The sequence below is a fragment of the Urtica dioica genome, chromosome 6 (genome assembly GCF_054948205.1).
Source record: "Urtica dioica subsp. dioica isolate 48M chromosome 6, U.dioica_male_clone48M_v1_H2, whole genome shotgun sequence".
Lineage (NCBI taxonomy): Eukaryota > Viridiplantae > Streptophyta > Magnoliopsida > Rosales > Urticaceae > Urtica > Urtica dioica.
In genome coordinates, this window is record NC_142761.1 from 18950873 (window position 1) to 18966975 (window position 16103).

The 16103-nt window shown below is 48.5% G+C and overlaps 1 protein-coding gene across 1 annotated transcript; it reads left to right on the plus strand.

Annotated features, from left to right (window-relative positions):
- The first annotated feature begins 11039 nt into the window (after positions 1 to 11039).
- Positions 11040 to 14513, plus strand: LOC149393476 (Transducin/WD40 repeat-like superfamily protein). The gene is made up of 3 exons (XM_089617497.1): positions 11040 to 12518; positions 12920 to 13542; positions 13715 to 14513. Exons 1-3 carry the CDS (start codon positions 11163 to 11165, stop codon positions 14250 to 14252), a joined length of 2517 nt encoding a protein of 838 aa, XP_089473623.1. The 5' UTR covers positions 11040 to 11162; the 3' UTR covers positions 14253 to 14513.
- The last annotated feature ends 1590 nt before the right edge of the window (positions 14514 to 16103 follow it).

Sequence of the window (16103 nt, forward strand, 5' to 3'; positions counted from 1 at the left end):
GTTGGTAAACCGAATGTTCGCCAATCAAATTGGCAGAACCATGGAGGTCTACGTGGACGATATGCTCGTCAAAAGCCTCAAGGCCCACGACCACGTTCGAGACCTGGGAGAGATGTTTGCGATCCTGCGGCGCTACAAGATGAAGCTCAACCCCAACAAGTGCGCGTTTGGGGTCGAGTCCGGAAAGTTCTTGGGCTACATGGTTAGCCGCCGCGGGATCGAGGCTAACCCTGAGAAGATTAGGGCGATCTTAGAGATGAGGTCGCCGCAGAAAGTGAAAGAAGTTCAGAGTCTGGCAGGAAGGATCGCCGCCCTGACACGGTTCATGTCCAAGGCCACCGATAAGTGCCAACCATTTTTTAAGGCACTGAAGAAGACCGACGGGTTCATATGGACGGAGAAGTGCGAGGAAGCGTTCCGCTAGCTGAAAACTTATTTCGCCTCCCCCCCGTTCCTTGCAAAGCCGAAGGATGGCGAAACCTTGTACATCTACCTCGCGGTTTCCGACAGGGCCGTAAGCGCGGTTCTCATACGCAAAGAGGACAAGGTGCAATGGCCGGTCTTTTACGTTAGCAAGGCGCTCCTCGACGCCGAGACCCGATACCCGGAAATCGAGAGGTTGTCCCTCGCCCTTGTCATGAGCGCAAGGAAGCTCCGACCCTACTTCCAAGCACACCCCATCGTGGTCCGCACGAGACATCCCATCGAGAAGGCCCTCCAAAAAGGGACTTCCTCTCGAATGGCGATATGGTCCCAAGAGTTGGGCGAGTACGGGGTCGAGTTCCAACCGAGAGCCGCCATCAAGGGCCAGGCCCTCGCCGATTTCATAGCCGAATTCACGAGCGCACCCCCGGCCAACGAGGGCGACGAGAATAGTAAGAACACGAAAGACCAAGAGGACGACCACGGCGAGCCATCGAAGAAAAGGACCAATGACCCGATAGGGCCGGTCTGGGACTTGCACGTGGACGGCGCGTCAAACGCCCGGGGGGCTGGCGCCGGCGTTGTACTCACAAATCCCGATAGGGAAAAGCTGAGATATGCCTTGCGGTTCGAGTTCAAGGCTTCCAACAACGAGGCGGAGTACGAGGCTCTGATCGTTGGCTTGGAGCTGGCAAACAGGCTAGGCGCCCGAAACCTGCGCATCCACTGCGACTCGCAGTTGATCGTGAACCAGGTTAAGGGCGACTACGCCGCTAAAGAACCAAACATGGTCGCGTATTTATCCAAGACCCGAAAGAACCTAGAAGCACTGTCATGGTTCGAGATTGTTCAAGTTCCCCGAGAAGCGAACATCGACGCTGACGCCCTGGCTCGCCTCGCTTCCGGGATAGACGAGGAGGGCGAAGGCAGCGTCCCGATCGAGGTATTGACCCGACCCTATGTCTCGAGAGGCGACGTGGGGATGGTTGACGAGGCTCCGCCCCCCTCATGGACGACTCCGCTCGTGGAATTCCTTAAACGAGGAGTCGTCCCCGAAGACAAAGAGGAGGCCAAAAAGCTGAGAAGCCTGGCGCCGAAGCACACAATGAGGGAGGATAACCTGTTCAAAAGAGGCTATTCCATGCCTCTCCTCCGCTGCTTGACCGAGGTCGAGGCGAAGAAAGCGCTTCGCGAGGTGCATGAGGGGGTGTGCGGAAACCATGCCGCCGGGCAATCTTTGGCGTTGAAACTCTTAAGGCTCGGATATTTTTGGCCGACCTTGAAAAAGGACTCCCACGAGTGGGCCAAAAAATGCGACAAATGCCAAAGATTCGCCCACATCCCGCGCCAGGCGCCGGCACCGCTATGTCCGATCATCGTGCCGCGCCCCTTCGCGAAGTGGGGAATCGATCTCATCGGCGAGCTACCTATGGCTCCGAGGCAGTACAGACATGCGATCGTGGAAATCGACTATTTCACGAAGTGGGTAGAAGCCGAACCGCTGGCAAAAATCACCGAGGCAAACACGACGAACTTCATCTGGAAGAACATTATCTGCCACTTCGGAATCCCCGCGTCAATCGTAACCGATAACGGAAAGTAGTTCGACAACGCGCGTCTCCGGGAAATATGCGAACAATTGGGCATTAGCAAGACCTTCTCTTCCCCACGCCACCCTCAGGCCAACGGTCAGGTAGAGGCGGTCAACAAAACGATCAAGGAGAATCTGAAGAAGAAATTGGAAGGGAAAAAGGGGGCTTGGGCCGACGAGCTTCCCATGGTCCTATGGGCATACCGAACCACCGCACGAAACGCGACCGGCGAAACCCCTTTCGCTCTCGCATTCGGCGTCGAGGCCGTGGTGCCCGTCGAGACCAATCTACCGACCCTTCGCATCGAGGAGTATGAAGAAGCCGCCAACAACAACGCAATCAGGCTCGAGCTGGACCTCATAGATGAGAGGAGGGCGGACGCGCTCACCCGCCTTGCCGCACAGAAGAGGAGGGTCGAAAAATACTACAACTCCAAGGTCAAGCTGCGGCAGTTCGCCGACGGAGGCCTCGTCCTCAGAAGGGTGTTCCAAAACACCAAAGTGCAAGGGGCGGGGGTCTTGGGCCCCACTTGGGAAGGTCCGTACCGCGTGCGCCGAGCCATCCACAATGACATGTATGAGCTCGAGAACCTGGAAGGACTCGTGTTCACGCACCTCTGGAACGCGGAACACCTTCGGCGGTACTACCAATAGATGCCCGTTCCCACTCACTCTATGTTTTGTCGTGTCATTTCATTTTCAACTTTTGTAATGACATTTTTAAATCCCAAGTATGGCCAAACGCCTTGGGAATGTAGTTTTTCAGCTATTTCAACATTGTAATCAAATTACATTTCGCTTTGAAACACTTTTTTTCTTTTTGCAACAATTTCTCGTCTTCTCTGCGAGTACCCGAGAAACTCGAGGGGCTAACGTATGGTTGGGATTTCAACTAACGGATTGTTGGGATCTTGGGCTCGTCAGCTCGCCCGGACGAGCTCGTCAGCTCGCCTAATCGAGCTCGTCACCTCGCCTGGTCGAGCTCGTCACCTCGGTTGAGTTCGCCTGGCCGAGCTCATCAGCTCGCCCAGTTGGGTTCGCCCGGCCGAGCTCGTCACCTCGCCTGGTTAGTTTCGTCAGCTCGCCTGGACGAGCTCGCCTGGTTGAGTTCGCCTGGACGAGCTCGTCAGTTCGTACGATGACACGTCTTACGCGCCGAAAGGTAGCGAGACACCAACAAGTCGGATCCGCGCACCGGACCTCCGACCCTCGCGCGATGCTCTCGCACGATTCCACGCCCCACACGCCAATAGGCAACGGGGCGTCGGTGGATCACATCCGCGCACCGGACCGTCCATCCCGGCAGTAAAAACCCAAAACGTGACACGCGTACCGACGAGTACCACACTCACTGGGAACTGCAAGCTCGTCCCGATACGCACGCCGACAGGTAGCGTACTCGCCGGAAGAAGAGCGCGACGGCCACCCAGCTCGCATACGCCGATGGGCAGCGAGTCACGAATAGATGGCCAAGGGTCGCACCCGCCGAGCGAAACTGACCTAGCCAGCGTCCACGGGAAACTTCGCCGCCCAATACGACAGTAAGCCGTGCAAACCGGTTACGCTAAGTATAGTAAGCCGAGTTCGTAGGACACGCATTAATCAAGTTGCGCAAATCGATTACACTAAGCATAACGAGTCGAGAAAATAAGATGCATAACGGGTAAAAAAGCTTTAACTAAGGCAAACGATGTTGTACGAACAACCCAACAAGAAAAGCACGTGAGTACGACGCATGTCAAACACAACAAGAATCCGAAAGAAAGCGTAAAGCGAGCGCTAAACAGGTGCGCCAAAAACCGAAGAAAACTTTGCTACTCTGAGCCGAAGTCAACCTGCTCTTCGTCGTCCTCAGGGCAGGGGGCATCGGACCCACCATTGGCCTCTCCATCAGGTTGGCGGCTCGTCGACTGGGCGGCATCCGCAAAGGCTTGAGGGCGCGGGTCGTCCTTCGGCGGCTCGTCGTCCAAAGGAGGAAACATGGCGTCGAAGAAGGAAAACGTGGTCCTACGAGACACATTCTCCTTCGCGGTCGCATCTCGGACCCGTTCGGCTACCTCATAACGGGCCGACTCCAACGCAAAGTCCCAGTCACGCTCCAAGTCCGTCTTGGACTGCACGGCGTCGTCCTTTTCCTCGGCGAGGATCTGCGCCTCCGCCCGCAAAATATCCCTCTCCCTCTCGGCCTTAACCCAGGAGATCTCGCTCGCCGATAGTCGAGCGTGGACGATGCTAAGCTCCTCGCCCCGGCTCGAGAGCGCCGCCTGGAGCTTCTTCGTCTCCCCCAAGAAGGTGTCGGCCGCCTGCTCCGCCTTCTCCCGAGACGCTTGCTCGACCATGCGAAGCGATTTCTCGGTTGCCGTTTCCTCACGAGCTCGCTTCAACTCCTCCTCGAGTGTCTGAAATTCTCGTGCGGTGCGAACTCCCGCTAGAGCGGTAGCATGGGAGGCCGCCGTGCTCTCCTTGTCCTTCTCCATGGTCTGCATGCGTCGCAGCAGGTCCTGGAGAATGCGACTGCTTCGCTCCTGACGTGCGAGCATCTGCAGAGACAAGTGATGAGCGTGTAATCGAAATAAGCATAATAGTTACGCGAGAGACGAGCAGACGAATCATACCTTTCGAGCATCACCGATCCCATTTTGGAAATGCTCCATGTCGCTTGTCGTCAGCAGACCTTTGAAGTCCCGCAGAGAGGTTCCAAGAATCCCTCGGGAGCACTGGTCCCTCAGCTCCGCCGCCTCCACCAGGAGCATCGAATCCATACTGTCCGACACCGTCGAGGTATGGGCACGCTTGTGGCCAGAGGGCGGTCCAAAAGAAGTCGACGACGACGATCGCTTGCTGGAAGGGATCGCCTCGTTCCCCGCCCGCGGGGGCGACCCTCGTTGGCGAACCTCAGCTCGGGGACAAGCCGCGGTCGTGGCTTCGGCGGTGGGTGCCGCTCTCGGCACGTGTGTGCGCGGCCGGTGTCGCCTGGGCATGATATCTGAAAGAGAGATAGGCGATGGTAAGTTAGAACACACGCAGTAGACATAATACAAAAAGCGCGGTAAACGCGAGAGCGTATGAGCGGATAGTACCCCCCGCGTCGGGGGGAGGGGCGGACGAACCCCCCGCCTCCGATACAGGGCCCTCCGTAACCTCCACACCGAGGCGAGATGCGGAGGGGAGTCGTCACAAGGCACGAACCACCTGGTCCTCGCCATTAGGTCCGGGGACTCGAATAGTGACCCCTGCCGCCTCGAATCCGGGATCGCTTTGATCACGGATACGAGTTCGGAATCTTCTACGTCCCCGACGGAGGGAAAGTCGACCGCGGGCCCAAACGTTAACGGCGCCGCCCCGAAGGTCGACTCGGAAACCCACACCCAAGGGTACCGATGCTTCGAGGTAACTTTGGTAACGATGGAGATGCGCTTCCGAGGGCACGCGCAGTAGAAGCCCGGTTTCCCCGGGACCCCGCGGACGACCACGAGGTCTTGGATGTCATCCGCGGTGACTGCCCGTTTCTTTGCTCGGTAGAGCATCATATGGCACGCGGCGATTGCCCGGTAGAAGGACGGAGACATCTGCGACGCGTGCACCCCCAACCGAATCAATAACTCTTGGATCACCGGTTGAAAGGGTAACCATAGCCCTCCGCGAAGGCTCGCCTCGTGGACGGCCGCATATCCCTTCGGGGGGCGAGTCGGGCGATCGTCGGGCAACGGCCTCGAGATCGACACCGAATCCGGGATGCCGTAACGCTTCCTCAAGCTCGCAAAACTGACGATCGAGAGCGAGCTCGGGACGTCAACGCCCGAGTAGTCCAGGTCACCACGAATTGCAGAACCCTCACGGCGACCGACCGGCCTACCAGGTGGAACGCCGCCAACCCCTAGGGTTAGGGCAACTAGCGCCTCGGCCGCCACCCCCTGTTCGGCGCTATCGGACCGGCGCTCCTCGTCTCTGGCGTCGGCGCTGCCGCCAACGACGCCGCCCGCCTCCGGCGGCCCCCCATCGCCGCCCAGGACCGGCGCGGCCCTCCTTGCGCCCGGCTCGGCCGGCGCGACTCCTTCCCGGGCGGGCGCTCCACCAGCGCGACCTGGCCCTCTCCCGGCAACACCTCCAGCACAGACAAGGCCGACGAGGGTCGACCCACCTTCGCGCGGGCTCGCCTCGGCGGGCGCACCTTCCCCCAAGCCGCGCGCATCCCCGACGGCGTCGGGGTCCCCTCCGGCAACGTCTCCGATGCGCGTACCCTCCTCCGCGTCGGCTAGCCATGAATCGACTGAGCGAAGATCGTCTCCAGCCATCTCGACCGACCTATTGCCCAGAGGCGGTGATGGAGGCACAACGTTCTGGGTATCCACAGGGGATGAAAGTTGCGCCCAAAGATCATCTAGGTTTACATCTTGATTCTCGAACAAAGGGAAGAGGTCATCTTCAACGGACCCACGCCCAGACAGGTGGTGGGTAGGGACCATGGGCACGTGTAGCGAGGCAGAAACAAAAAGAAACCAGAGGAAGAAAAAAATAAGATAAATAGTAAAAGGGGGTTCGGCCAAACCTGTCTTCGCGATGGATCGCTCTGATGGGCCGACAATGATGAGAACCTTGAGTTTACCACACGAGCTTCACTCAGCGATAAACTCGGGGGGCTAATGTTATCGACCCAGCCCCAATCGCGACCAATCATAGGGGAAAAATCGGTCAGACTTGCCCTGGCCATTGATCGGCCCGTGGGCCTGTTCGGACAAGGGCCGGCCCGATAGCCTCGGCCCAAAAACCGAGCTCGACCCCGCGAGGCCGACCTCGGCCTTAGCTCGCCCTTTCGCTTGGTCGAGCTCGCCTGGTCGAGCTCGCCACTTGGGCTGGTCGAGCTCGCCCCTTCGCTTGGTCGAGCTCGTCAGCTCGCCCTTGGTCGAGCTCGTCAGCTCGCCCTTGGTCGAGCTCGTCCCTTCGCCCCTGGTCGAGCTCGTCAGCTCGCCTTTGGTCGAGCTCGTCACTTCGCTCCGCTTAGTCGAGCTCGTCAGCTCGCCCTTGGTCGAGCTCGTCACTTCGCTTTTAGTCGAGCTCGTCAGCTCGCCCTTAGTCGAGCTCGTCAGCTCGCCCTTGGTCGAGCTCGTCACTTCGCTCGGTCGAGCTCGCCAGCTCGCCCTTGGTCGAGCTCGTCACTTCGCTCGGTCGAGCTCGTCAGCTCACCCTTGGTCGAGCTCGTCCCTTCGCTCGATCGAGCTCGTCAGCTCGCCCTTGGTCGAGCTCGTCACTTCGCTCGTAGTCGAGCTCGTCAGCTCGCCCTCGGTCGAGCTTGTTAGCTCACCCTTGGTCGAGCTCGTCACTTCGCCCGTAGTCGAGCTCGTCAGCTCGCCCTTGGTCGAGCTCGACCTCGGTGTCAGAGGCCCATCCTCGGCGAAGGAACACGCCAATGACGCCAGCCTACATTATCCTTTGCCAAAGGACATACCGCTGACGCCGATCTACATTATCCTCTGCCTAGGACATGCCACTGACGTCAACCTGCATTATCCTTTGCCAAGGGCTATACTCGGCCAAGCCTGGGCTATATATCATTTTAAGCAAACTACGAAGAGTTTGTTCATGCAAATCTACATTTGTCTCTTCGTAAGTTGTTTAGTTTGTTTATGGACTAAAGACTAATGTTTTATCATAAAGTTTCAAACAGACAAGGAGGAATGAATGAACGTTTCAACTTTTTATTAATGAATAAGCAATTACAAGCAAGAGTCTTCATGACACTTTATTACATCAAATGTACAATATAAATACTACAACTCTTCTTGAAGGCACCATTGACAACACATTCTTCATACATGAATCAGTGACAAAAGAATTATCAGGAAACGAAATACGAATTCCATTCTTAATGAACTTTAAACAATAATCTTGCTCAAGAAGAAGAGCAGCGGATATTAAGTTCTTCCCAAAGGTAGGAACAAAATAAACATTATTCAAGTTTAAAGTGCGGTCTTCAAAAGACAACGTCACGGATCCCACAGCCTTTGCACACACCAGGCTTCCATCACCCCGGATGAAGTTGGCTTGGCCATTGGCCCTCGGCTGGATGAAGTTGGCTCGGCCCTCGGCCGGGTGAAGCGCCTGGGCCGGGAGAAGGTTCACTCGGCCATTGGCCGAGTGAACTGTTGGGCCGGATGAAGGTTCACTCGTCCATTTGCCGAGTGAACTGCTTGGCTGGATGAAGGTTCACTCGGCCATTAGCCGAGTGAATTGCTTGGCCGGATGATGGTTCACTCGGCCATTGGCCGAGTGAACTGCTTGTGAAGGTTCACTCGGCCATTGGCCGAGTGAACTGCTTGGGCCGGCCAATGGCCGAGTGAACTTGGGCCGGCCATTAGCTGGGTGAATCTTGATCGGCCATTGGCCGAGTGAAAGGTCTGGACCGGCCAATGGCCGAGTGAACTTGGGCCGTACCTTGGCCGGGCGAGACTTTGGCCGGCCGGGAGGTGCCCTGACGGTCTTTGTCCAGCCAGGGGTCGGGCGGACGGGCCTTTGTTGGCCGGGCACCGGCCGAGACGTGGCGTGACGGTTTTGCCCCTGTCGGTCATCGATAGGCCGACAACAATAATATTTGTGAGGAATTATATTTCTACAATATAATACAAGTTACTATCTAATGATCTCATACAATATTGGATTACCTTATTCATATTGCAATTTTTTTTAAATATCAACCCCTACTCATCACCAGGCTGGAAACCACTACTTTTCTTCTAATCAAGTCGTGTTGGTTCGTGACGAAATCAGTAAGCTTCGTGACCATGTTGTCTTTATTGCGTGACAATTTGGTAATGAAATATGCAGAATTCGTTTTCACAGTGGTCACAAAATCCATAATTTTCGTGACAATTTGGTCACAAAACAACGAAAAGCTGAAATTTTATGACTTTGTTGCCGCGAAACGGAACCGTTTTGTGATGATTGTGGTCACAAAATGTTGTATATTCTAGAGAAAATGTAACATAATAACTTGGTCAAGGAAATAAGAATAGTTTTGAGGAAAATGTCAATTGGTAGATATCTTAATAAAAAAAATCCTTATATACATAAGACGTTGTCACATTTGGATCACGAGATCACATGTTGTGTTACGTAAATTTTAAAAATAGCTTACCATTACCTTGAAATATATCATTTATCGATTTTTTTATATGATAAACTTTGTGAGGAATTATATTTATACGATATAATACAAGTCATTATCTCACAATCTCATACAATGTTGGATTGCATGGATGTCACGAAATCACCACACTTCGTGATCATGTTGTCCCGAAATCAGGAATTATATTTCAATCCCCACTCATCACCAGACTGAAAACCATTACTTTTCTTCGAATCAAGTCGTACCGGTCGAATTTTGAAAAAAAACTAATTTCGTGATCAGGATGTCCCGAAATCATCACGCTTCGTGACCATGTTGTCTATGTTGCGTGACGATGTGGTCAGGAAATATACGGAAATCGGGAAGACAGTAGTGTCATGAAATCCATAATTTCTTTGACAATTTGGTCAAGAAACACCGAAATTTGGTGACCTTGTGGTCACGAAATGCCGAAACTTGTTGACCTTTTGGTCACTAAACGGAGTAGTTTCGTGATAACTGTGGTCACGAAATATTGTATTTTCTAGAGACCATAATAACTTGGTCTGCGAAAAGAACATGTTTCATTCTGTAAATTTGAAAATTAACATAAATTGCTTACATGTCCCTTAAAATATATCATTTTCTTGAATTTTTAAAGAATAACATTAGTAAGGAAATTTAATCCAACAAAATAATACAAGACATTATCTCATGTAAGGTTGACATTTATAGTTCTTAAATTTTTTTTTATTTTTATTTTTAAATTCCAACATCGACTAGACATCACGTTGAAAACCACTATTTGTCAAATTATCAAGTTATCTAGAACGAATTTGCCCCAAAAATAAAAATAAATTTTGTGACTATGTTGTAAAAAATTATTATTTTTATTTTAACGATATGGTCTTTGTTTCGTGACTACAAAGTCACAAAATGTCAAGATTTCGTGTCCATGTTGTCATGAAATCCATAAATTTCGTGACCTTATTGTCCAAAATTTCGTGACAACAAAGTTAGAAAACATAATATTTTCTTGAAGACATTGTCACGTAATTTTTGAATGTCTCGAGAAATTAGTCCATAATCTCATGGTCCAGAAAACTAGTGGTTTGGTGTCAACTTCTGAATACCTAAAAACCAAAAAATGAAACACTAATTTTTTTTAAACCTCTACATGAGTAACTTTGTAACCATTATTTGTTAAAGAATCAAATGACTCTTGACGAGTTTGTCAAAGAAAAATTAAATTTCGTGAGCATGTTTTCACTAAATTATTAATAGTTCCGTGACAATGTTGTCACGAAATTTAATCTTAAAACAAAAAATGGTCAAGATTGGTCTTAAATGAAATCACCGAGGGCTTCGCGTTGATACAAAAAAATTCGAAAACGTAATTCGGAATCAAGAGTTATGGACTTTTAAAATTTAGATTTCTATCTTTCATTCTTTCCCTCTCTTATTTTTTTTTTATTAAAATATAATTTATTCAACATAAAAGAAAAAATTTAGGTCAAAATGGTCATTACACATAAAAAGAAAACAATGAAAAATAAATAAATAAATGAGATAAGGTTAGACTAGGGAAAAAATAATTCTCTCTCCTTAAATGGTGCTAGTTGTGACATTTTTTTGAAAAAAAACATAGAAAAATTCTTAAATTTTAGTCCGAGAGTAAAAAATATCCCTATTATTTTAATCCAAACTAACCCATTTCCTTACAATAAATCTGTCCATTTACCGCATCTCTTTGTCCTTTTTGTATCACGTGCTTCAGGCCTTTCTTTTATTTTTATTTATTTTTCATCTGGACCTGGGCTCAGCCCAACACGAGAAAAGGCTGCCATTCTGTACTTACCCCATGGGCTAATCATTGACGAATTTCAAAAGTTAAATCTTATTTTCCCGCTCAAACAAAGCCACGTTCTCTTCTTCCTCTTCTCCTTCTCTCTCTCTCTCTACAATCTTGTCCAAAGAACCGCTCATCGTTCTTCACATTTCTCTGGCAGCACATAATAATATATATTTATAATTATAAAGCACTCGATGTCCGCCACGTCAGCTCGCCGGCCCAATGACCGAAACACCGTTGTTTCTTCGTCCGCCGGAGCAGCAAAACTACTGAAGCCATCAAGGTCCGTCACTCCGGTCCCGATCTCAGTCGGAAAAGAGAACACTTCTTCAGTTCGTGGGCCGGTTTCCAGGACCCAACTCCGTCCCGCCACCCGGCCCAAGACCCGGCCCGATGGGCCTGCCGGAGCCAATCGGTGGTCCACTTCGTCAGCGCCGAGGGGCCGAAGCCCGAGTCCGTCGGAGCTCGTCCGTGGCCGGAGTAGGGTTTCGGTGGAGAGATCGGCTTTCAGTGCAAGTAAATCCGGTTCTGCCTCTAGGGTTAGGGTTTCTGATTTCGGGAAGGAAAGGAAGGGTTTGGGAGTGAAATCGACAGAGTTGGGGGTCGAGATTGGGGTTAGGGTTTCTAGGGTTAGCATTAAAGGGGGAATCAGCTTGAATGGCGATACAAGTAAAGGAAGCAGCAGGAGAGTTCGAGAAGATGTGGATTCATTATCGGCCAAGTTCAGTTATGGTCTTGATTTGGGGAACAAGGAAGTGGAGAAAAAAGCCGTGGTCAAGGAAGTGACTGTTTTGGAGGTTTCGGGTGCAAAAGAGAACAAGTACCAGAGCAAACTACACGAAAAGCTCGCCTTTTTGGAAGGGAAGGTCAAGAGAATCGCTTCTGATATCAAGAGGACCAAGGAGATTCTTGATCAGAACAACCCTGACGCTTCGAAGGTGATTCTCTTGGACATTCAGGACAAGATTACAGGGATTGAGAAAGCCATGGGAAAAGTCAGCGGGGGATCAGACTCTAAGCCAGCGAGCTCCTCCGCAAAAGGGTTAAATCCGGAGGAAATGGAAGCAAGGCTTTTTCCTCATCAAAAGTTGCTCAGAAACCGGGCGACCAATCCAAAGGCTTTGTCGGGTAGTTCTAATGATGGTGATAGTGATGATAATGGTAAAGCTTTGATCTTGATCAATGATAACCCGATAGAAGTCGAGTTTTTGGCTTCCCTGAGCGGGGGCCAACCGAAAACTGGCGAGGTCAAAGAAGCAGATGTCTCGAAGAATGAAAACGAGGAAAGTGGTCCGGACGTTGCGGTGGTTAGAGATGACGGGGTTGAAGTTGTGTTGACGAGTGATGAGCGGATCGAGGAGTTTGACGGGGACGAGGAGAGCAAGCAGGAGATGGGTTTGGAGGAGGAGCTCGAGGATAATTGCTTGGACCAGTTGAATGAGATCGGAGCGAAGACTACCACGGGCGGGTGGTTTGTGGCGGAGGGTGATTCGGTTCTTCTTGCTCATCATGATGGCTCGTGTAGCTTTCACGACGTTGTTAACACCGAGGTAATTTCTTTTGTGATGTTTTTAGTACAGATAGTTTTGAGCAGGTTATAATGAGTAAAATATTCAAGTTTTAAGGAAGCCATTGAATTTTGAACGAAGAATTTAAATTGCTTCTTAGAAGTTTTGTGAAATACAGTCCAAAAAAGATTGAACAAACATTTCGTAAATTCCATTAGATATGAAATATGGGTTATGGTGGTGATTGGAATTAGGGAATTTTTTGCTCAAATTTAAACGACATAGATGAATTCAGACTGATTATTTTATGGGTTTTAATTTTATAAGGGACTCACTAGTCTGTTTCCCATGATGAACTACACACACATAGCAGAACTGTAAAATTTTGTTTTGTGGTCTAGGATGATTGGAAATATCTGATGATATCTTCAAACATGTCTCAGGAAAAGGCTGTATACAAGCCTCCTACAGGAATTTCCCCAAATCTGTGGAGAGACTGTTGGCTGATCCGTGCCCCGAGTGCAGACGGCAGTGTCGGAAGATACGTGGTCGCTGCGTCCGCCGGGAACTCTGCAGATTCGGGATTCTGCTCGTGGGATTTCTACACCAAAGATGTGAGAGCCTTCCACATCGAGAACGGGGCTGCTGCTCTGCCGCTGCCGGCGTCGAGGCTGGCGCTCGGCCCCTTGCCCAACAACGTGTCAGGGGCGAGGATCTCGTCTTCGAACAGCAACAGCCTCGTCGAGCAGTGGTGGTACAGGCCCAGCGGGCCCCTCATCGCTGCGGCTGCCAGCTGTCAGAGGGCCGTGAGCGTGTACGATATTCGCGACGGGGAGCGGATCATGAGATGGGACGTGCCCAAGCCTGTGGCGTCGATGGACTTCTCGAGCCCGTTGCAGTGGAGGAACAGAGGGAAAATAGCCATTGCTGAAACTGAATCCGTCTCTCTCTGGGATGTGAACTCCCTCGGCCCTCTGGCGATATTATCAGTTCCTTTTGGTAGGAAAATCTCGGCCCTTCATGTCAGTAACGCTGACGCCGAACTATGTGGAGGCATTCGACAAAGGCGAGTATTTATTTATTGCTTTATTTGTACCTGTGGCCCTGAACTTTACAGATTTGGAATACTGGTCCTTAGTCTCTGAACTCGGAAAACTTTGAATCTGCCACAACTTGTAAAGTACATTTGACTTAATCATTAGTATTGTTGCTGAGTCAAAAGTTGACTGAATTTCTAGGTTAAGCTCGTCCGAAGCCGAAGGAAACGACGGGGTGTTTTGCACGCAAGATTCCATAATCGTCCTCGACTTTCGCCATCCTTCTGGGGTTGGGATTAGGATGTCAAGACATGGGTCGAGCGCGAGCTCGGTCTTCTCTCGAGGAGAATCGGTCCTCCTCGGCTGCACGAACTTGAAGCAGGGTTTCAAAAGACAGTGCACCTCGGAGATACAGCACTTTTCATTGAGAAAACAGAGGCTTTTTGCCAAGTACATGCTGCCCGAGAGCAATGCGGACCTCAACCACTCCGTGATCACCCAAGTTTGGGGAAGCTCGAGTCTTGTGATGGGTGTTTCCGGGCTCGGGTTGTTTGCATTCGACACCGCGAGGGACGATGAAGTTCAGTTGTTTGGGCCTGCCGATCACGGGAAAGCCAATCAGGAGGCCCGGGAGATCATTGGCCCGGAAGACATGTACATGCCGTCTTTCGACTATTCGGGCTCCCGGGCTCTTGTTATATCGAGAGATCGTCCGGCTATGTGGAAGCACTTGTCTTGAAGGTATAAATTATATTTACGTGACTTTTTTTTGGGTGTGTTTATTGATGTTTTTTGTTGTTGTGGTATGGATTTGAGGTTAAGTATTGCTGTGCAGAGGCTGGGTTTTGATATAGCTCACAAGCTCAGATGTCTCTCTCAGTCATGTTATGTATTTATCTTTTGAACATACGGTGGAGCTAGAATTGGCTGGTTGGGTAAATAGTTATGCCATGAAGGTTTCTTAAGCAGTCAAGGGATAAATTTGTCTTTTCGTTGTTCCTGTTATTGGATCGCATACTTTCATTTGTTTTTAGCGTTAATCCCATATTTTTATTGTCTTTAGACTTTACAGGAAAGCTCCACTTGAGCTTAAAGGTTAACTGTTTAAGTGAAGATGTTTTTTTTTTTGTCAAACTAATAATTGAAGGGAAAATAACACATTTATACCCTGTGTTTTAGTGAAATGTCGAGTTTAATCTTCGGTTTTCAAAAATGTCGAGTTCATACCCTTTGTTTTACTAAAATGACAAAATTATACTTTCTATTTAACTAAAATGACGAAATTATACCCTGAAATAGACAACAGTGTCACGAATATTCTTTTTATTGATTTTTCATTGACGTTGACTATAATATTTATATATAAACACCAATTATCTTTAGTCATTCGTGCCATATATATAATTTATTTAAAAACTAAAAAAATAAACAACAGTCTCTTAATCGTGAAGAACACAGAAAGAGGTAAATGGGTCATCAAAATCGCATATTCGAACAGATAATCAAGGATTTAGAGTTACAATTCGAACACGGAAAGAAGTCATCTCTTAGAAGGTATGAGTTTTATTATTTAATTTCAATTTAAGGCTATTTTTATTTCAAAATTGAGAATTTGGAAGTTAGGGTACTGATTTAGATTTGATTCGGTTTTTATTATATAAGAGTTAATATCAATGAAAAGGAGATTTGTGACGCTGTTATTCATTTCAAGGTATAATTTTGCCATTTTAGTTAACCAGAGGGTATAATTTCGTCATTTTAGTTAAACAGGGGGTATGAACTCGACATTTTTGAAAACCGATGGTTAAACTCGACATTTCACTAAAACACATGATATAAATGTGTTATTTTCCCATAATTGAATGATGTTATATGTGGAATTTGTTTGTTTATATTATTTTTTTTCAATAAATTGCCTTATTTATTTATGGTAAAATATCAAGAGTATCTCTCGTGTTTAATCGAAATGCAAGATTTATCCCATCTATTTATAGAAATATCAGATATATCCTTTCAGTTTAATATAAATGACATATACCTCTAATAAAAAATGTTATATTACAAATATTATCATTTCGTTTATTTTTTACAAAAAAATAATTTGAACTTCCCAAAATATTTTTAATGAAATAATTTTTTATTTTCTATTCTATACACAGAAAAAAAATTAAAATATTTCTTGATAAAAAGTTGATGTTTTTTTTTATAAAGAGAGATTTTGATTTTTTTTAATAAAATAATAAATAAATATTTATTCTATTAAGGATATTTTGGGGAGTTCAAATTATTTTTTTTCTAAAAAATAAACGAAAAGAGTGATATTTGTAATATAATATTTTTTAGGGGATATATATGTTATTTATATTAAACTGAAGGGAAATGTTTGATATTTTTAGAAATATAGAGGATAAATCTCGCATTTCGATTAAACACGAGGGTTACTCTTCATATTTTTCCTTTATTCTTTGGCTGAGATTCTACCGAGCATCCGGCTTGTCATTTGAAATTTAAATTCCTCTCTAGAAATTGTGCTTCTGAGATAGTATTTGAAGAACATAATTACAGTTGAAGTATGCGTTGAAAAGAATGG

What these genes read in the sequence shown, in the direction of transcription:
- LOC149393476 (XM_089617497.1), top strand. Translation starts at nt 11,163, where the DNA reads ATGTCCGCCACGTCAGCTCGCCGGCCCAATGACCGAAACACCGTTGTT. An exon ending in ACGACGTTGTTAACACCGAG is followed by an intron (nt 12,519 to 12,919) that starts GTAATTTCTTTT and finishes AACATGTCTCAG; the next exon opens with GAAAAGGCTGTATACAAGCC. An exon ending in TGTGGAGGCATTCGACAAAG is followed by an intron (nt 13,543 to 13,714) that starts GCGAGTATTTAT and finishes CTGAATTTCTAG; the next exon opens with GTTAAGCTCGTCCGAAGCCG.